Raw genomic sequence first — 22,390 nt, forward strand, 5'->3', positions numbered from 1 at the left:
AAAGGGAGTAGAACACAGTTGCAAAGGCAGGTCTAAGCAAGAACTGGGATCACCCTGCTCCAGAGGAAGGTCAGAAGAACCACACTGCTTCCCTCACTGATGCCTGGGCAGCCTGGCCACCAACTGTATGCATAAAACATTCTAACGATGAATTTAAATGAATATGTTTCAATAGATTCTGGTCATTTTAATTAAAGGGAGGAAGCAACATCAAGTATATACAGACACCTCTTCAGTCTTTACAGCTCCCAGACTCTCTAGATGCATCTGGGCATATATGCGTGCATGTAGGGATTTATCCTTCTCAACGACAGAAGAACTAGTGTCCCCTTATCAGATAGATTCTGTCCTCCATAACTTTTCCTTACTCTCCCATGTGGAGAGGATAGGATAATTCTGAATTGAATTTAAGTTGCTTCTGAATCCCGAGCTGTGTAGATGAGATCCTCTTTGGGGGATACTAGGACCCCTACCTTCAACCTGAGAGCATAGACCCTCAGAGACGGGCCTGCCAGCATCTCCACAGAAGCAGCCAAAGCAGGGTCCTTCAGATATTGTGTGATCTCTCTCTCTGTGGTTTTGACTGCATGTCTTCTGGTGTGTACCAACTGGCTGTTTGCTCCAGTCTCCCTCAGTCTTGTAACCTCAGATTCACTCTGGACCATACTCTTTTCTCCCCTTTCGTATCTCACACTTTCCCTTTTTTTTCTATTTTGCTGATCCCCTTCAAACTATCCCTCTGTTCTCCAACTCCTCTACCCCACCTTCCCACACACACACACACACACCCACCAAAAAAAATCAGTAGTGAAACTACTGTGCTGTTTGCTGCCCTCCTGTTATTCACTCTGCTCATCTCCACTCTGTATCTGTCGTCTTTGTTTAGATTATAAGCTCTTCAGGACAAGCAGTGTCTACAGCTCTGTTTGTAGTGCCTAGTACGGTGCGGGTCCTGCTTTTGGTTGGCCCATAGGCACTACTGTAATAAACATGACAAATTGTTTGATAATTATGATTTTATCCATTGCAAGTGCTCTGCTGCCCTGTTCTTGCTAACAGCCCTCTAATGCTCACATCTCTTGTCTCAAGTCTTGCATGGAGGGTACATAGTCCTGTACAAGTTACTAGACGGTTATTTGATTTTTGCCAAACACACACACCTACCCTGACCCCTGAAATTTGGAGCACTACATCTGATGTTCCTGACACCTGCTGGTTCAATTTCAGAGTCCCGGTTGTTAGCCTCCAACCCAGGACTCCAGCACAGTAGCACAGTGTGTTATCTACAGAGTCATTGCTTCGTGGTGGTTTCAGCTGAGCGCTTTGCTGTAGTTCTTTTACAGACTGCTCTCTTTGTCTTTACAAAGTATGATAAATGCATGAGAGAAAACTCAGAGCCACAGTTACAGGAACATTATCAGCAAACCCAGGGATTTCAGTGTGCAAAAATATTAGTTTTGCTTTGGAGAATTCACTTGCAGCACCTACAAAAATGACTTTCAGATGCCATGATTGCTGTTCACTTCAACTAAGGACAATTAGGCAGAGAGCTAAATGCTACAGTATAGTACACAGAGGAAGAATTGGGGAGTAATAAAAGCTGCAGGCCCTACAGTTTCCTCCCCTCGTTGTGACAAGTAAACTTGGTGCAGGGATTACTTTACAGTGGCCAATAACATTCTTCTTGTAAAATCCGGGTGTTCACTTTCGTAGTAGGCACAACTTTGACACTGACCTTGTAAACAAAATAATACTCCATACGTTCTCTGTTGCTCTGGATCCTTTTTCAGTAAATGGCACCAGGCTGCAAGTGGTATAAATTGTTACTACTCTGATCTAGTCACATTTGATACTCAGTTTTTGCTAGTACATATGACTGGGAAACAACAGGGCAATAGCCTGCTGCATGTCTATAGCAATAAGAGGTGTGCATGAATATAGATTAGAAGGTCAGATTAGGAGGTCTCTAACATAAAGGCTACAAAAATGTTCTGCATTCAAGCATTCTCCATTGGATTTCCAAAGTTAGGGAAAAGATAAATGCATCTGAAATATGCCAATAAAATTATTAGTCAGGGATTGAGCTGCCAAGAAACTGTTAGCTGCTGCAGGTATTGTTCATCATTCAGATATAACAATGTGGTCTGAGGAAGATGAAGCAGAAAACGGTGTTTCATTTCATTTATGCATTTATTTATTTTACACCCTTGAAGGCAGATCCTGTTTTACTCTAGTTCACTAGGACCATGCCCTCTAACTAGTCATGTTACTCTTGGAAAAAGGTTACACCTAGGTGTAAGGATATCAGAATCTGGCTCTTAATGTCACGAATTGTGTATATGAGTGGGCAGAGAGGAATGAAAAATATAGATGTAAGTATAAAAAATATAGAAGTAAGTATTAAACATGGAATTGAAGTTGGGTTCTGTTTGGCAGCTTTCCGCTGTTGTTGCTTGTAAACCTAACGCAAGATTATTTTGCAGTATGAAAATCTGAGCATTCCTGGTTGGGAACGAGTTTAGGATTACAGTGTGAAAGATGCAGTACAGTGTTCAGTTCTCATAACTACCATTGCCGCTATATGTGGAATGTGAGTAACGATAGTCAGTCCTGAGAGAGATCTGGGCTAGGAACAGATCTTGCCTTTGTCCCTAGATGAATTGTGCCTGTATTTGTCCCCAAACAGAAATATCCCAGGATTGACATGTATGCACTAGGCCTGTGTGAAGTGGCAAGTATTCACTTTGGATTTGGATTTGGCTGATTCGGAGGACAGTGATTCGATTCAGAGATTCAAATCCCTGTCCTGATTCAATTTGGCTAAATCAGATCCAAAAGATGTTGCGCCGCTTTGGAGATGTGGCCATAGACTAAACAGGCAACTGAAACAGCTGCCTCCAGGTGGTAAGTCTGTTGGGGTTGGGGGAGGGGGGAGTAAAGGGGCGTGGGGGAGGGAGGGATTGGGGACGGGGCTGGGACAAACTGCCCATCTGGGGCAGGGGGGCACATTATTCAGGGAGGGGCGAGGGGGTGCAGGATGCAGGCACGGCAGCGCTGGGAGTGGGGGCTCTGCCCTGCTGCCACTTACCCAGCTGGGGTGGGGGGGTGGGGATGGGATGTGGGTGGCTCACTCCAGGTGGAAGGGAGCAAGCAACAGCAGGGCATAGCCCCCGCTCCCAGCACTGCCGTGCCTGCATCCCATACCTCTCTGTGCTGGCTGGCAAGAGGCAGCCCTGGGAGCAGGGGCTATGCCCTGCTGCCACTTGTCCCCTTCCGCTTGGAGCAAGCCGCACCTGCATCATGCCTTGCCCCCCTGAACTGACTGGGCAAGCGGCAGCAGGGCAGAGACCCTACTCCCAGCACTGCCGCACCCGCATCAGCACTGGGAACGGGGACTGTGTCCTGCTGCCGCTTGCCAACCAGCTCGGGGCGGGGGGAGGGGGGGGGCAGGCACTGCTGCCGCTTGCCAGCCACCACAGAGGGGCACAGGATGCAGGCACAGCAGCACTGGGAGTGGGGGCTATGCCCTGCTGCCACTTGCCCCCTTCCATCTGAAGTGAGCCGCACCCGCATCCTGCACCCTCCCGCCCCGGCTGAGCAAGTGGCAGCAGGTCAGAGCCCCAGCTCCCAGCGCTGCCATGCCCGCATCCTGTGCCCCCTGCCCCAGCTGGGCAGCTTTGTCCCAGCCCCAATCCCTCCATCCCCTATGCCCCTTCCCTCCCCCCTCTCCCAACCCCAGCAGATTTACCAGCTGGAGGCAGCTGTGTCAGCTGCCTGTTTAGTCTACGGCCAAATCTGGTCTGAATCTCTTCTGAATCAATTCAAAGTATCTGAATTGATTCAGAGCTTTTAATCGGTCTCCCGATTTGATTTGGATTCAGAGATTCAGTCCCCGAATTGGGCCAAATCTCCTCCAAATCAAATCAGCTGCCGAAGCTTCACACAGCCCTAGTACGCACATCGCCCTTCTGATCAGAGTTTAGTGAGCAGCTGAATGCATAGCCACTTTTCTACCATTGATTCAATGATGCAATCCTGAGATAACTGTTCAGATGCACTTTACATGTTCTGGGATAAACTATTAGTATGTCTTATCCTGTGAACCTTTTTAGGATATATCCCAGTACAATGGATATGAAGATCTGAATGACTGCACTTTGTCCCAGGATAAAATGGTTTATCCCGAGACAAATGTAACATCTGTTTTGTATCCTTGAAGACAAAAAATGGGCTCCCATTGACATCATCGTGCTTCAGCCTCTTGTTTCCCTAAGGAATGAGCTCAAATAGGAAACCCCATTTTTAGAAGTCTATTAGCTACTTTTTCTTCTACATTTATTTAAACTGTTTGGCATATCTGCAGTAGAAAGATTGTGAGCAAAGGGCCAAACTTTCATGTCTTTACCCCTCTGTGCAGATCTTTGTTCCACATTTAGTTTAATACAAATCAGTGGCACTGTTCACAGAGTGTGACCACACATGGCAGTATGTAGTCCTTAAATGAATTTTTGAACCAAATAGGCAATGTAACTAGAAAAGAGGAAGCTCTCTCAGTACAACACACTGTGGAGTATTGCCCTGATTCATTCATTTTGAGTGAATGTACTTACACTGAATTGTATTTCAAGAGAGGAATTTTGAACAGTGCTCAGCATTGACCCAATTCTTCTCCCACAGAAACAAATGGTAAAACTCCCACTGTTTTAAATGGGAGCAGTGAGGCCAATGCTTAATGCTTTTGAAAATCCCGCCCTAAAAGCACAATCAGAGCACTCTCAAGCAGGTTTGTTATATACAAGATGGCTGAATGTACATCTTGTTATGGCCAAGATGGCCCTTTTGCTTGGTGCTTTATAATCATAGAATCATAGAAATTAGGGTTGGAAGGGACCTCAGGAGGTCATCTAGTCCAATCCCCTGCTCAAAGCAGGACCATTCCCAACTGGATCATCCCAGCCAAGGCTTTGTCTAGCTGGGTCTTAAAAACCTCCAAGGATGGAGATTGCACCACCTGTCTGGGTAACCTGTTCCCGTGGTTCACCACCCTCCTAGTGAGACAGTTTCTCCTAATATCTAACCTAAACTTCCTTTGATGCAACTTGAGACCATTGCTCCTTGTTGTTTCGTCTGCTACCACTGAGAACAGTCCAGCTCCATCCTCTTTCGAACCTTTCCTTAATGATTGTGATGTTCTTAGTAACTTCATTTTCCTGGGTGAGCAAGATGTTGTTAGAGTAACTTCAAGTACTCAAATAAAAAGCTTCCTCCAACATCATCAGCGTGTATGTATGTGTGAGAAGAAAGAAACTAGGATAAAAACTGTCGTTGGTCTCCTTACTTAAAATTGAATATCCTCTCTTCCTCTCCTTGACCCCTACTTCACAATATAAATCAAAGGTTGTTAACTTCTTTTGTTTTAGCTGTATTGGGCTTTTATACATCTTCCTTAGCTGGCAAAAGTAATTAAATAAGACCACACTATAGTAGCAAAAGGAGGAAAAAAGGCAAAACCTCATACAAATGAGCTGAAAATTAATAACTCAATTAAAAAAATAGTCAATACCCACAGTTATAAACCCCAGAATCCCATCCCAGATTTACATGAACTGGAAAATAGGTGCTTTGACTCTGGGGTTTTTAAACATATTCAGTAGTTTTGCTACAGAAGCTGTATGCAAAGCAAATGTACAAATTGGACAATAACAAACTAGAACACTTTTCCCCAGGAGATTTTGGTTTCAGTCATGGATAATAAAACTGCTTATTTCTCTCTCTACCTTGGTAGGAAGAAGGTGGTATTCATGTTCACAAAACAGCTGCTTTTTGTAGGACTGGCTAATGACTTATTTGAAGACATTTCTGTGCTGCTAAGTACCATGGGAGCTGTGCACCTTGCATATATTAATGAGTCACAACAGGCCTTTTGACATGAGGAATTAGTTGCTAGCATGTCCGTTCTGAAATCTGCATTTAGATAGCTAAAAAAGTGGTGTGATTTTTCACACACTATCTGCAACTCCCAGTTGTTTCAAGGGGAGCTGGGGTGCTCAGCACCTAAAACTCAAATAACTTTTTTTTCAAGGCTGACTTCAAGTATCTCAGTTTGGAACTTTGCAATGCTTAAATTCACCACAGTATGGCAGAGCCAATAGGAACCCAGAATTCCTAGCACCAGTCATATGCCTTGGCCATAAGGCACTCCCTCCTAAATGCGCCAATGTAGATGAGCAAGAGGAAGATCCTGTGTGCTGCTCCTCCTCCTCACTGGGTGTGTCTACAAAAGATGCTACAGTGCCATACCATCCATTGGCAAAAATCATGATGCTGCTGCTATGTCACCGTAGCAACGCATTCCCTCATTATAGTGTGTTGCTATGGCAGGGTAGCAGCCAAAAACAGCCATGCGCCGCTGGCACAGCATAGTTCAGGCTGTTGCTATGCCGTCTTTTAGTACTTGAAAGTGGAAGTACTAAATGATGGCACTTCATATACAACAAAGACACTGTATGACCATGTGTAGACATGCCCATTAGCAGATAATTTTTCCAGGATGGTGAATCAGATGATTAGTAGTGGACAGGCGTTAGTATATACATTTTAGAAAGATCATCTTCAAAAGACCTGTTGGTAGTTGTGTCACCTATCCTTCATGTAGAGCAAAATATTCCTTTAATGAAACCCCACCCTGAAGTGTCAAGGGTTCAGTTCCTGATCTTCCCAGGCCACAGCTCTTAAGGAATATGTGCCCCTTCCTGTAAGTCTCTAAGGCTGCCTGTAGGTGTGCTGGTTCGAGTCTGCTCCACGTTCTAATTAGAACGCTCCATCATTTCTTCACCGCCCCCTCCCCCCCACCCCGCCACCCTTGCATTTTAAAATAGCCGCAGGGACGCTTCAACTAAAGTTCATCAAATGAGCTTTAGTTAAGTGCTTCTGCGGACATTTTAAAACATATGGGGCTTAATACACATGACGGTGAACGATTTTAATTTGAAAGCAATTGTTGAGTAACCACTCTAAATTAAAATAGCCCCTCCCTACACCTGAACACTTGTAGCCTAAGAAGCCATTTGGTGTTGCGCATATAACCCATGTTCCTCAGCCTCTCCACTCCCTTTCATTTTTCCTTCCATCTGTTGCATCATAGCATTATCTGGATTGCAAGCTCCTTGGGGCAGGGGTTAAGTCACTGGTATGTTCTGTGACTCAAGGTAGCCCTATAGTAATTATCTCAGGAATCAAGTTACATGCAGAATGCAGAAATTACTACAGATCTGCACCTTGTCCTTCATGCTTGCTGGCAGGAGAGCACACCTAATTCATTATCAGGTTGATGCCAATGACCTTAAACCTGTGGTTGCCTGTGGTGCTCCTGCCTGACTAACTACGTGCTGCTGCTGTAATGTACGCTGGCAACAACAGCCTGATTTTTCTGCACCTCTCCTCAAGTCAGTACCCAAGACAGCTACCCTGGGCACCCTGTCCTAGTCACACCACTGCATATACAGCAAACTATGGAGCACTATAAGTTGTGATACGGTTCTTAAAGTAGCTCTTCTGTACTTCTGAAGAGGCCTTGGCATGACCAGTAGCCTGGCACTTAATCATGTCTCCTGCCTCATCTCCCTCCTCTTAATGCAAAATGTCTATGTACTCTGCCAGCCCAAGTTGAAAATGCTAGGTCCTATGGCAGATGGATGCAATCTGGACAGAATTGTCTTAAGACCCTGGATCACAAGTGATATTAACTTCCTGACTGCCTACTCCCCTTCATTAGCTTCACTGAGTTAGTATACATGAGAGTCTTGTTAGCTGCTGACTGCCATTTGGCCCTGGCTTTGTGTGCCTGCTTCTTAGCTGTGGTAAAAAAGGTACATCTGCAGACCATGGGCCTTATTCATAAAGAGATTAAGTTGCAGTTCTCCAGTTCAGCCAGGGCGGATGTGCTACAAATCTAGAGAGAAGTTTTAAGCTTTCAGCCTGAGGCTGTCCAGCTATCAAGGCAGTCACCTGTAGAAATTAGGGCAGCATTTACTATGCATCAGCTGTTCACAGCCCTGAGGGGTTATTAGAGCAGCCGAGGATCAGCCAAGCATAAGAGGACCCTGGTCATGTCTTATTTTCTAGTCACTTTGCCTGCAGCAGTGGCTGGAGGAGGGGGGGGGTGCCTAGAGGGTGACAGCTCTCAGCCACTCAACCCAGGGAAAAGACCCTAGTAGCCAGGTAAAGGTAGGCTTAGAGGCTTTGTGCTCTCTGAGTAGTGCAAAATGTCTCTGACATGCCAACGAATCAAATGTTAAATCCTTCTTCACATGAATTCCAAGCTTGGCTTTTCCAATCCGTGTTTGCTGTAATGATCTCTGTCTTGCAGTCCCGATGAGAAGCAGGTATATGACTGTAACCCTGATGAAGTCATTGGGCCTATTTCTATCCTTAAAGTTACACTGGCACTCAAGCACCCTGCCAGATAAGGGCCTTCACATACCACAACCCCCTGCCTCTTGTGCAATAATATTTCCTTTCATTCCTTCAATCTAATGCTCTTCACAGGGAGCTTGCTTCTATAACGTGCTTTTTACTGTTACAGCCTAACGGCACCTTTGACTCGTCTCATCTCTCAGGCTAGCCATCCCCCGGGGGGGGGGGGGGGGTGGATTCATTTAAAAGTGGAAAACTCTTCTCTGTCTCTGACTCCTTGAAGTGATAACCAGATGTGCATATCAGAACCTAATCCCTTCTTCCTAGGCACACCTCCATACAAAACTGCCAGTGCATTAAGTCAGTGCATGTAAACTTTCTAGTAACTCAAGGTAGCTCTATAGTAACTATCTCAGGAATCAAGTTACATGCAGAATGCAGAAATGACTACAGATCTGCACCTTGTCCTTCATGCTTGCTGGCAGGAGAACACAACTAATTGATTATCAGGTTGATGCCAGTAACCTTAAAACTGTGGTTGTCTGTGGTGCTCCTGCCTGACTAATGCAGCACATAAGCCTTTAGAAATGTTCTCCTCCCACCAGTTTAAATAATATACCTGGCTGGGAGGTAGCAGTGACTTCACCAAATCTAAATGAATACATATTGTGCACCTGGATGAAAACTCTCTGTTTTAATGGCCAAGATTAAAACTCATATCACTGAAGCATTGCAGAGCACTGGGATGAAGGTGAACTTAAACAAGGTGCTCTCAAAATGTACTGTACACAGATTGCCTAGCGTTCCTTATCGGCAGGATGGTAGAACTTTTCTTAATCAGGAAGATCAGATGCCAGAGATAAAGCATTCATAGCGTGAGCGGTTGGAGCTGGCTCTTTTATTACTGGGTCTTGGTATCAGTGAAGTCAGAAATGCAGTAATTCATCCACAGACATCTTCATGTGTTGTCCTTCCCTTCAGCCTGTCTTTGACCGTGTCCTGCAGTCATTGGAACATGGCCTTCTCTGTGCCAATTGACAGGGCCTGATTGAGAGATACTTTGGCACAGGCAAATCAGCCCATTTTTCTTAGCATTTTATATCCCCAATAACCACTGCACAAGTAGCTGGTTGATTAAATTACAAATGGGTTAAACAATAGGTTAAAGTGAAGTATTTTATACCCCCAATAACCACTGCACAAGTAGCCAGTTGATTAAATTACTAATGGGTTAAACAATGGGTTAAAGTGAAGTATCAGCTATGTTAATGTATTTATCATCTCCCCACCTCACCAATCAGACATGGAAGGGCCTTTCCCTACCTCTGTCTTCATGAACTGTTGCGCACAAAAAAAACCCTCGTAGAAATGTATTATTTGACTGAATAACTCTCAGAACTTGTCATCACAGGTTTCTGATTTCCCTCTTATAGTTCACACTAGACCTAGTACATTGCTCTCTGTTACAGCATGATGGCTATTAAGAAATACTGTACCAGATTTATCACTGGTGAAACAGGTTATGCTAGGTATAAATTTGCCACAATGGGGCTGATACTACTCCCACTGATATTTCTGGCAAAATTCTGATGACTTTCACTGAGAGCAGAATTGGACCCGACATTTAGCAACAAGTGCCAGAAGCACAGAGAAGCACTAGAGGTTTTGCAACAGTAGTAGAGGCACTACTCCTAGAGCACACTAGGAAATCCTGTAGTGATCACTGCCAGAGATATTTAAAATACACCCCTAAAGGCAAGGTTTTCTAAATGTTGTACAGGATTTTAGCCAAGGAACTTTGAAAATATTAGAAGCACTGCCATGCTGAGCACCCTGTGCTCACTCAAAAATATTACAGGATGCAGTAATGACAACATGGTGCTGAGAACCTTTGCAATATCAGGCCCAGAGCAAAGGATGGGTTAGGATCAGGGAAAGGATAATAACAGCTCTGTAATGCTATGCTGCTAGGGCAAGCTTCAGCTTCACTTGGTTGAGCACATAAATTTAAATGTCAAATATCCAGAGTGTTTTCCAAATGAAAATGTGAGGTTTTATTCCCCTGATGTCAAAACCTGAAAAGAGGTGTACTTCATTAACTGAAAGCAAACAAAAAGCTCTTTGTAGGTTAATTTTTAAAAATATTTGATGAGAAAGAGAACCAAGATGCCACTAACTTGTTCAAGAGATGGAGAAAATGTCAACAGAACTCAGGCTGTTAATTATCTTGAGAGCTAAAAATTATGCAGGCAATTACAGATAGGAATTTTTGTGACAGTCCCAGCTTCATATATGTTTGGTAAAGTGTTCTTGCAAATTAAAGCATAGATTGCTGGGTGGTTTTTCAACTTTGGTGTGATACTGGCTGGTGTGGGTTGTTAACTTCTTGATTTGATTTTATCCTTCAAGCAAATGAAAGCCCAAGCATCCCTAAACTTTTTTTCTAATACTTTTAAAGATCATCTTTGCATGCCAGCTTTTGCTTAGAAACTCACCCGAAGATGTCAGCCATTGAAATGATTTCATGTGGAAGCATTGCTAAGTAAATTCACTAAATGCCTATTCATCCCAGTAAGATGGAGAATCACTGAAGCAGCAAATGTGAAAATCTGCACAGCTTACTATATAGAAAGCAGTTTTCTGAGGATGCCAAATTGAGAAGCAGTCTGACCCTGGGAGGCATTAAAGCTCACATGAATGAACATAGAAGGAGGGTCTCAGGCTTCTTCAGTCTAGTCATGGAGATTGATTGATAGACATGTATTCCAATTGGTCTCGATTGGATCGATGGTTAACTAGTTCTTTATTCATCAGTTCAATAAAGAAAGGTTACCTGTGATGACAGAAAAGTTTGTAAATATGAGATACTCTGATGATGTGCTAGTTTGATGAAGTCCTCAGTTATTCTGACTGACCTCTTAACTTTAAAGCATTTTCTACTGGGATCTTATTTAACCTGGCTTGATGGGAATGTTTCTAAGCTGCAGTACTGCCTAGAGTTGACTGTTTGTATTTTCAGTTGCATCAGAGGAGAAAAGGTCCTTGTATCTTTTCCTTAAAAGTTGTCTTCATGGAATGCAAATCAGTAGATGAAGATGTGTTCATTATGGTTTTCTTAGTTTTCCTAAATATGTTGACCTGCATAAATGAAGAGGAAAATGATTTTTGTATCAGTGTTAAAGTTAATACAAAACCACCATGAATTTTCTTGGAAATGTTAGCTGAAATGCTGAAAACTATTTGAAGGAATTCCCAGTTCTGTTAAATGGAATTAGCCATAACATTGTAGAATTCTCATGAATTTTAGTGGGAATTTGGCATTTAAATTCCTCACATGGTTTTGAAATTTTTGAAAAGGAGTGGGGTCTAGGGGGTGTGAAGGGGAACAAGGTAGGGGGCCAGATCAGATCCCAGGGCTTCCTTCCCAGGACAGGGAGAGTAGCTCCCCGACAAGCACCTTCCTTCACCGCTCCCACCTCCTCGCCAACCCAGGAAGCACAGCAAGCACCACCGATATCCCAGTCCCAAATTCCAATTCAGTAAAATATGAGGCCTTCTTTAATTTACTTCCTCTTCAATTCTTTTATTTTTTTCCTTTTTACTACTTTTTATTTTATTCTTCAATGGCTGACTTCCTTCATTTCACCCTTCCCCCAACCCCACTTCCTTTCTACCTTCCATTGCATTACTCAACCCCATCCCATTAACTTTCCACTTCCCAGCTTCATGTTCCCTTCTCTCCTCCCTCTCTCACCGCCCCACCCCTGCCACCCCCCGCCCCAACCTAGAGCAGTGCTAGAAGCCTGTCTGAGCTCACCAGCCCTGTAGGGACAAGTTACAGCTGTGTCAAACCCCTACTCATCAGCCCTCTAGTGCTGCATCACGGCTGTGCAGGTGGGGACAATCAGAGAAGGTTTTTAGCTTTAAGGTGTAACTGCTCCAAACTCAAGTTAGCACTAGCAGCAATCAGCATTTGAGCTGCTCAAAGTGCAACGTGTAACAAGGCCCATAGATAAACCCATTTAATCTGGAAATCATTGAGAGATGCTAAACTTGCCTTTCTCACAATATACTTTTCTGAAAGGAAGCTACTGCAATGAACAAAATATTTGTAGCAACAGCTTTCCTTGTAGTGGAAAAATTTGCATTTAATGTTGCAACAGTAGTCTCTTATTGCACTGTAGAAACCAATGGTTTCAAAGTAAGGGACAATAAATATAAGTGATTTCACTTTCTGATTTCAACTTTCTGTTATTTTTTCCCACAGGACAAATGACCAGCTGGTAGCATTCCTGTCCAGATATCGAGATATGAACTTCTTGAAATCACATGGGAGAGATAATGCAAGGTAACATGATTTCTCATAAGCTTGTTTGAAATGTGACAGTGAAGTTATATTATGGCCTCTCAGTTTTGTCTGGGTGAGGGAGTCCCAGGTTTAGGAGACTAGTGGCTGGTGGGTGTGTGAAAATGAAACTCATGGCCTTAAACAACTGTTATTGCTCATGAATATCTTCTTCATGCCAATCCAAAGAGGAGAGTTAGCCGGGAGGGAGGTTTAGAGCAGACTGCCGCTTGTTCCCTACTCCCAGCTTGTGGTGGCTTGCTGCAACATGAAGATGTACTTAAGGGGGAGGTGAACCCAAGAGGTTTTCTTTTGTTCTCATCCATTTGTTTCTCAAACACCCTAAGCAGTTTTACATGTGAAAATGAGCATTTTCTAACTCATTTCTCAAAAATTGGTAGTTTCACCAACATTGCCCAAACAGGCATGTGGAATCATTCTTAAGTGCCAGAAACCCTATCATTTTTCCAGGATTGGGAAAAACAGCAAAGAGAGAATTAGTCCTAAATATCAGCTTGGGGTTAGCACAGCATCGGGCTGACATGCATTTCTGAGATGGTCTAGCACTGTCTGTAAAATCTTTTTAAAAACAGTAATCTCTAATGTCCTAGTTTAGAGCTCCCCACCCTCATACACTATTAGGGTGCTGTTAACAGTGGTCTCTTTGGCACAGGAGAAGTTTACTGCTGTGGATGGAGTTCAAGGCCATAGTGGAGACCATCCCAACACCAAAGCCAGCCAGGGTTCTACTGCACACCTGTATAAAGATAACGTTCACTCCATTTGGAGAAGAAAGTCTTTGGCCTGTGTGTGCAGGGGGTGGAGGGACCCTGAGGGGTTTTGGTGGTCTGTTTTGACTTTGGAATCCACGCATCTGAGTCTCTCATTTATCCCCTTCCTTTTAGGTTCCTGGGGGATCATACCCATAATACAGGCAGCTCTGCATTAGGCCAGAAATGATCATTAAATGCTATGCTTCAGTGCTGTAGCCAGTTGTCTCTAGTGGGCAGAAATAATGTTTTTCCTATAATTCAAAGTGGCAGGATTCTTATTTTGATAACGTATTTATTTGGCTGGTTGGATGTTTTTTTGAAGCATCAAAGATTTCCACAGCTCGAGGTAGGGTTGTGAATAGTGTGGAACAGTGCTCTGAGGTGCTCCAGACAGTCCTTTTGAGTGTTTGGATCATGTGTGGCTGGTTATCGCCCTCATCAGGTTGGCAGGACCTTGGGTGATGGGGTTTGCCTTCCATCACAAGTTGGGGCCTGGTGCGTCTGATGGGATCACCTGGACACAACTTGCCTAATCGCTTTCCTACAGTTGCAGGGCATTAGCATTAGGAGCACCTTGGTCTCTCTCTTTCTCTGCCTACGGTTCATGTTAGGTTTTCTTGAGGAAGTATTTAATTTAATTAACATTTAGGCTATGTAGGCAAAACTCAGTGGCCTGTAATATACAGGAGGTCCAACACTTAGGTCCCTTCTGGCCCTAATCTCTGTGATGCTATGAAAAGTTTTTAAGTGGTATAGGGAAATCTCCTCCTTTATGTTTGTAATTGCCCTTCTTGTGTGCCCCAATCTTACAACCAGTTCCACTGCCACGGGCTCCAGAAACCATTGAAATCCCACTGACTTCGCACCTGCCACTTTGATTGCAGGCTTAGCAAGCTGGTTCTTAAGCTAACCATTTCATGACCTTCGCTGAGTTCTGCAAGGTGTCTGGCAAACTGGACACAGTTCAGATGGCAAATCATAACAAGACAGAAAGTGGCACATCCAGTCAAATATCCAGTCAGTGGATGTGCTCAGAATAGAGCCTCACTCTCCTGATTTTCAGTCTGCTCCTGCTCTAGCCAGTAGCCTCGTTGCCTCCATTTTGCCCTTGTTTGATGAATTGTATATCATCCTGATCATTCTGGGTCTTGTGCATGCAGCAGTTGTGCTGCCTGTCGTGCCAGAATATCGTTGTGAGTAAATTACATGAAAACAAGAGTCAAAAACATCAACAGTTTTCACAGCAGATCTTCAGGTTTGGAAAAGCAAAACTTCACTATGATTGACAGGCAAAGCTCCGGCTGGCAGGCCTGACAGACAGCAGAGTTAAATTGGAACAGGAACAGGAAAAGGTCAGGGAAATGCATTCAGTCTCTTTAGCTTTTCTGCTATTCCAATGCACCTGACTATCCTCAAACACTGCAACTGGCTACCTAAAATAACTAATGAATTATGACATTCATGCATAAAAGTTGTTCTAAGGTGCCAACCTCAGTTGAGGCTAGAACAATTTAGATCAATTAAATACACTAATTTGGTATTAATTTAATAATAAAATGTGCTAATGTGCCACTCATCCTCTCCTTGGAGAAAGAATATCCCATTTTATTATTTCGCCTGTTTCTTTTGAATCTATAAACAATTAAATGCTGTTTAACCTAATGTGACATGCACACACTTTATTTTTACTCCTGAGGTATAAATCTGAATCCTGCCCTGCACCATGAGATGTCATTTAGGGCAAGAACAAGGCTCCATCATCCTTGTCCGTCCATTCTATGCATCTCTTCTGTGTTGTTAGGTCCCAAAAGTTTTCCTTTTGGAACTTCCTCAAGGAGTGCTCAACAGTCCTTTCACTCAGCTTATTCCACAAGTTCCTACAGTTGCCTGATCCTCTAACATCACTCTAACCACATCCCCAAATATTTTCATCTTTTTTACTGGACAACAAGGTTATTGAACTCTGCTGAATCTTGGCATTTTTATGCATCATTCCAGTCACTGCCCAGCATTTTTCAAAAGCATTTGGCCATCTTCTCTTACACCAGGCTGATTTCACATTGTTATATTCATATGGAAATAATATTTAATGTCAAGATTTTCAGCTTGGACTTCTAGTTTGCAATGGCCTCTTCTTGCTTAAGCTAGTAAACTCAGCTGACATCTTGCGGTTTGACACACTGGTTCCTTCCAGACAACCTCTTTGATTTGCCAAGGTGTATAAATTGACCAACTGGCCTAGTAGTATTAACCTTCCGATTTATTATTAGACATGTAATGTCTTTGACTGTGATCTCACCTTGGTAAAGGAAATAAGGAAGGGTGGTTACAAAGAGAATGAAAGTAGACTGTTCTCAGTGGTGCCAGATATCAGAACAAGGAGCAATGGACTCAAGTTGCAGCAAGGGAAGTTTAGGTTAGATATTAGAAAAAACTTTCTCATTAGGAGGGTAGTGAAGCACTAGGACAGCCTACCCAGAGAGGTTGTAGAATCTCCATCCTTGGCGGTTTTTAAGACCAGACTAGATTGAGCCTTTACGGGATGATCTAGTTGGGGATGGTCCTGCTTTAAGCAGTGGGTTGGACTAGATGACCCCCTGAGGTCCCATCCAACCCTAATTTTCTACCTTCTGATAGAACAGCAGAAAACAGCGTGTTACAGAGCAGATGTTGGTTTTGCATCTAGGCTTTGTCTCAGGGGCTGTAGTCCCTAGGCTCAGATGGCTTGTCAAAAGAAAATATCATAATATAGAGTCTATCTCCACTTCCTCTGAACAAAATGGTTGCATCAAAGGAGTTGGCTGGGCATTGGGCATAGTCAAAGGAATCTTTCCTTCACAGGCATCAGAGTATAGCGAATAAAAGATGTTGGCATCAATAAAGTACAGGTCCTTCCTTGGCCCTTCCCATCTTGAGAAAGGCCAAGGGCTGAGTTGGGCATCCTATCTACACAATCCAGATTCTACTCCCAGAACCCCATTTAAATTATTATATTCAGTGTCCTCGGGTCCTGACCCCATCCGCTGATGTTGCGACCCCATTTGAGATCGCAGCCCACAGTTTGGGAACCACTTCCCTAAGATGTATGTAGCCACTCTAGGCTACACCTTAATGTAAACACCCCACCCACCACCTGTGCCCACCTGGCCCAGATCAGACCCACTCCCCCTCCGTCCCTCTCCACCAATGTTCCCTATAAGGAGCAGCGGTCCGCGAGTGTGCCGCCTCGGTCCACGAGTGCGCCGCCTTGGTCCAGTGTGGGACACTTACCGAAGGGGGCTGGGGGCCTGATGCCACGTGCCTCCTCGCTCCCTGAGGCAAAGTGGGGGAGCAGAGCAGTGTCCCAGAGCCGGCAGAGCCTCACTTGGGGCAGGCAGCAGTTACTCCCTGAAGTGAGGCAAGGCAGGGATGGAGGCTGGTGCGGGGGACTGGCGCGGGCTCCTCCGGCTCCGGGGGAGTGCTCCACTCCCCAGCCCTGATGCAGGGGAGCACTCCCTGGCCCCAGCCTCACCTGGTGTGCAGCCTTGAAAAGGCTGTGCACGGCCACACTTTTAGTTGTGCGCAGCCACGCACACGTGCACCTTAGTGGGAACCTTGCTCTCCAGCACCCCGGATCCCTGCTCATTGCCCACCTCTTTCTCCTCCTTCACCCCTTGGGCCCCCATTTACTTGTGTCCGCCTGTGCTGTCTGTCTGAGGAGCAGTCAGGGAAGGGTTAACCTGTCTGCCCAGCCACCACTGCTCTCTGGGTCAGGCTTAGCCTAGAAAAGAGCAGCAGCCCAGCAGTGGAAGTGACCCCTTCCCTGCCTGCTCCACAGAGAGACAGGACAGGCAGCCACAAGTAAGCAGGGGGAGCCCTGGGGGCAGGGGGAATCAGGGGAGCCCAGAAAAGGGGGGGGGGAGGGGATTCTTACCTTTCAATCCTCCAACCCCTGCTTTCCTGAACATATGACTACTCAAACTTGAGCTAGCACCAGCACTGATTGACATTTATGCATCTCACAGTGTAACATTTAACAAGGCCCTAAGAGACAAGGGATTGAACTAGTTGGAGCACTCTTATGATTTCCAATAGTAATTCCTGTATTTCCAGGTATTTCCTTAAAGTAGAAGCTGGTAATACAGTAATGGAATATTTAAAAAAACATTTAGAGCAAATTATAACCCCTCAAGCTACTTTTTTTAATTCCTGGGTGAATAATGGTTTCTACACCATAAACTTTTCAACCACTTAATCTACTTTGTAAACAGCTGCATACTCTCTGAATCTTAAGTCATCATGGTCTTTGGGCTGTACAGTGGAAAGAAAGGGGGAGAGAGATTAAAAAGTGCCATCTTAAAACCAAAGTGCTTATATAGCTCAATTACAATGTAATTTGTATTCAAGTCATGTAGACAATCAGTACTTGTTTTACTGCCAAATAAGGATAGAAACCAGGCTTCCTTTTATCGAATGAAGTTTTCTTTTAGTTATGCCAAAGTCATTAAAAAGTGCATCACTCTGATTTTTCCTTTAGTGGCTTCAGAAAAGGAATGGAGGTGAAAATGGCTTCTTAACTCAGCAGGAGAAGCATTATTTCCTTAGAGAACTGGCTATATGAAATGAAATTGCATACAGTGGCTAGAGTCGTTACATTGCACTTAGTAGGCAGCGCTTACATTTTCTCCTCTTTTCAGCATCTTAGACTATTAAAAGCAGAAGAATAACCACGTAGTTTTATAAGCTGTTGCAATTTGGAACACCCAAAAAAGATTGTTTTTTCTTTCTTTCTTTTCCTTCTTTTTTTTCCTTCTTTTTTTTTTTTTTTTTTTGGCAGGGGCAGCACCTGGCTGATGTATTATAAAATACAAAGACAGTGAAATGTGACATCTTTGCTGACAGGAAAAGGCATTTTTTTAGAAACCCTGCTACAGTAGTCATTTGGGGAGGAGTAGAAACATACTGTGATGGTTGGAGATGGTAAATCTGAAAGGAGTCAAAATTTTATGGGGAGAATGCAAGGAGTTCACCAAAAGCACCCTGACATTTTGCTATATTATTTTATAGATTTCTTTTTGTCTTATGTGCCCATACTCCTGTCACACACATCCCAGTGTGTCAACTGAGTGCTGGATAGCACAGGGGACTCCATTAGAGCTGTTTAGCATAAATGTGCTAAGTTAAAGATCATGAGGTGTCCCTTCTTGTCCTCATTGGCCACAAAGGTCTTCACTGTAACTCACTGGGGTTCAGGGAAGATTCCCCAGAAGTTCAGCTGTTTTGGCCCAGTCCCACAGGCCATTACTCTCATCAGGCTCTTTTACTAGTAAATGCACCCTTTTCCAGTATGGCACATGCAGCTTAGATACTGTATTAACCAGCATAACCTGGTCTGTAGACCCAGGTCTCTCTGAGCAGTTAACCTGCAGACCACAGAATGGAACACCCAATAAATGCTGCCATATCAGTGTGCTTATGAATCACTCATTTAATACCCAACACTAAGCACAGCTCATAAAATGCAATTTATTATCCCTGCTGCCAAAATATTTTTAACCACTTAGCTGCTTGAGGCAGTTACATTCCTTCTAGTGCAGAGGATCCACTGTGTTTGTTTAATGGCTCGCTTAGCTGAGATTTTACACTACCACACATTTCAGTTAATTTACTACAGTATCATTCTAAAATATATCATCTAGAAGGGCCTGTTTATGGCCATAGGAAGCATAGTCCAACAGTTGCAGACACAATATATCAACTGAAATAGGAACACACTTCTTTTTATGCAAAGCAAGTGCATTTCAGATTTTTATACCTTGCAGCCAACTTTCAGATACTCCTTATTGCTTTGTGCTAAGTGCTGGGGGGGGAGGGGGGTGGGCAATAAAATCTTTACTGCTTCTGCTTGGCAGTTTGCCTCCTTGTATCTTTTTATTCCACTCTGTTGTGAAGACTGTTCAGAAACGGACAGCACAAAGGAAAATAGGCTGCAAACAGGGGCAAGAGATATACAGTAGTTGCTGTAGTAGCTTTCTGATATAGTAGTAATGCAGCTCTTTTTCTAGGGAAAAAGCCAGGGATTTTTTTTAGCTGGATGGTGAATGCATTTGGTTTAGGAGAAGGCAGGAACAATATATAGGTCACCAACTCAGGAAGGTGACCTGATCTGAAGAAGTTGCCATAGCAAATAGTTCACTATAGTAGAGACAAACTAAAAAGGTTACACAAAATCGTGTGTGCAGACTACTAAAGAGCTCTTTGTAGAATTCAATTCAATATTTTCTGTGTTTCATAGGGTTTTTTTTTAAATTCAGGACTCCAGTGAAAAACATTATAAAACAGCTGAGTCCAACAACTTAAGAAAGACAAATGGCATCATTCCCATGTTATCCATAAGTAAACTGAGTCTCATAAAGGTTAATATCTGATTTGACAGCTTTGGAAGTCAGTATGGTGGTGAGTTGCTTCATATCTGACCTGATGGAGAGGTAAATATATCCCATAGATCCAGGGTTTCTTTCCTTGGCTTAATCACTATGCAAGGAGATTCCAAGACAACGAGCACAACGTAAGCACCTAGATCAGAGGTTCTCAAACTGTGCTCCGCGGACCAGCACTGGTCTGCGAGCTCCGTTCAGGTGGTCCGCGGGAAGGTTGCAGAACAGTCGAGAGTATCTGTACTTGTAAGGTAAGACTATTGATATTAAAATATGTGTTGTGTGCTTTGATTTGTAGAACAAAAAAAAGTTTATTAAGTGTTCCACTGAGACCCTCAGCAATTTTCAAGTGGTCCACGAAAAAAACGGTCGAGGACCACTGATGTAGATAAATAGTAAAAATGATCTGTCACTGCAATAGCCATGTAGGCATTTTCTGTACAACACACTTCCCTTGAAATTTCCTAATAGAGCTGGTAGTCTTTGTGGTTCACCAGTGGCAGCTGCAACAGGAGGGCTAGAGAGGACTGGGCTGTTGGTGCTATGTCATTTACATGACATTGTGCTGACAGCTCTCTACCCTACGTCCTAGAGCTGCACTGCTCTGAGATGTGAAAGGAGAAGGCTAATATAGATAAATCCATGCAGTGGAAATTAGGTGCACGGCAAAGATTGGGATTTCTTTAGAACTGAACCAGTCTCTGTGGTACATTCACAGTGCGCTGTGTATGCAGCATTAATAATTAATTTTTGTCATTGCCATTTTCTTCCCATTTTGTTTATTTCTGACTGCTGCAATCTCAAGGTTGGACTTGTGAGCTACTTCAGCATGAGAGGAAGTTCTTACTTTTTTGTTCTTGCTTCTGCGTTCTTGAAAACATCTCTTAAGGAAAAAGCAGTGGAGAAAAACCTACAAGAAAGACTTGGAAGGGGCCCCTAAAGCCATGCATACACCAGGGAATTTAAGGAATCATTGCTGCCAATTAAACTGCACCAGCATAAGCTCTAGTAGGAGCCCTAATGCAAATACAAAAAGCTGTGGCAGATTCCAATGTTTTTTTAAAAAAATGCTATTGAGGATTGGTGGTGGGGAGGGTTTCCCCCTTAATGAGAGAACATTTGCTCCCTGACTGTCATCATTAAAACGTTAGCGCTGTTAGGCTGTCCAAGACCTTCTCACCTTTGACAAAGAGATTCCCAGATGCTAAAAAATAAAATACTTCGAAAATAGTGTGGCAAAGGAAGAGCAAAACCCTTCTCAAAGCTTATTCCCAATCAAAATTAAATGAATATACTAAATAAATTCCAATGAAAAGGCAGGAACATATCAATGTCGTATAGGAGGAAAAGTGAACAAAACTTCTATTGTACAGCTGGAAACATCCAAATAGAGCCTCACAACTTTTTTTTTATAACAAACAGACTAAAGATGAGTATTGATCAGTCCTCAATAACATTCATTACAGGATATCGTACTCTCTGTGGATATTTTATTACAGTAAAGATGTCATTGAATGAGAAGAGCTATGTGGCTCTACTGTTTGCATAACGAAATACATTTGCAACTCTGAAGAAACCAAGCAAGAACTATACATTACCAAGCAGTTTTGCTTTTAATTAATGAAAACTAGCCAAACCTTTCATGTCCTGACTTTCGTGGCATTGGCCCAAATGTCTGTCCAAAACCCATTTCCTCAATAAACATGCAACTGTTTCCATATGATAGGAACAACCATGGCAATATGGGTGGTTAAAAAGTGCACCCAACAAACCTCTTCTTTAATTTATCGTTACCAACCTGCTTAACTTGAGGAATGCTTTGTATCTGGTTGCTATGCATTATTATACTTGATGCTGAGAGATTATTCAAGCAGATTTCACTTTCTGTCTTACATATTTTAAACTTGAGCATTTATTGGTGTTTAAGTTTTCACTTAATCCAATTATATTAGCTGTGTCAAGATGGTGATGATTTACCTCACAGTGGGTTTTACTCTATCAAGTTTGAATAGTATGTTTTTAGAAGGCTATCTTTGCTTTTTTTTTATTTTTGTTTTGTATTTTTCTCCAGCTTAGTCTCATCAAAATTGGCTGGCAAAGCAATATTACATTTTCTAAATATAGGTAACTTGTAATAATTAATTTCCTGCCACTGCACCCATCTGCCTCAAAAGAAGTATTAGTCATTTTTTTAAAAAGCTATATCAGTTATTCTAAAGAACTTCCTTAGTAGAAACTTTCAAACTTAACCCCTATAACTGCATGAATCCTTGATTTATTTTCTAGAAATAGTTTTTTTGTTGTTTTCTTAAATCTTATTAAACGTAGCTTGATATGTTCCCTTCCTTGCCTTCTACTTGAGCAGCTTTGCTCAATATGCATTGCTGCTTCACTTAATCCAGATCCTGTATGTCTGTCCTCTTTGCTCAGACAAAAAAAAA

The 22,390-nt window shown here is 43.1% G+C and overlaps 1 protein-coding gene across 1 annotated transcript in view; it reads left to right on the top strand.

Moving 5' to 3' along the window:
- The window catches only part of XYLT1 (xylosyltransferase 1), a 322,048-nt gene that overhangs the window by 235,194 nt on the left and 64,464 nt on the right, over window positions 1–22,390 (top strand). Inside the window, exon 6 of the mRNA XM_059716654.1 lies at window positions 12,683–12,763. Within this exon, the coding sequence (XP_059572637.1) occupies window positions 12,683–12,763 (81 nt within the window). The remainder of the gene's footprint in view (window positions 1–12,682; window positions 12,764–22,390) is intronic.

The sequence above is a fragment of the Alligator mississippiensis genome, chromosome 13 (genome assembly GCF_030867095.1).
Source record: "Alligator mississippiensis isolate rAllMis1 chromosome 13, rAllMis1, whole genome shotgun sequence".
NCBI classification, from domain to species: domain Eukaryota; kingdom Metazoa; phylum Chordata; order Crocodylia; family Alligatoridae; genus Alligator; species Alligator mississippiensis.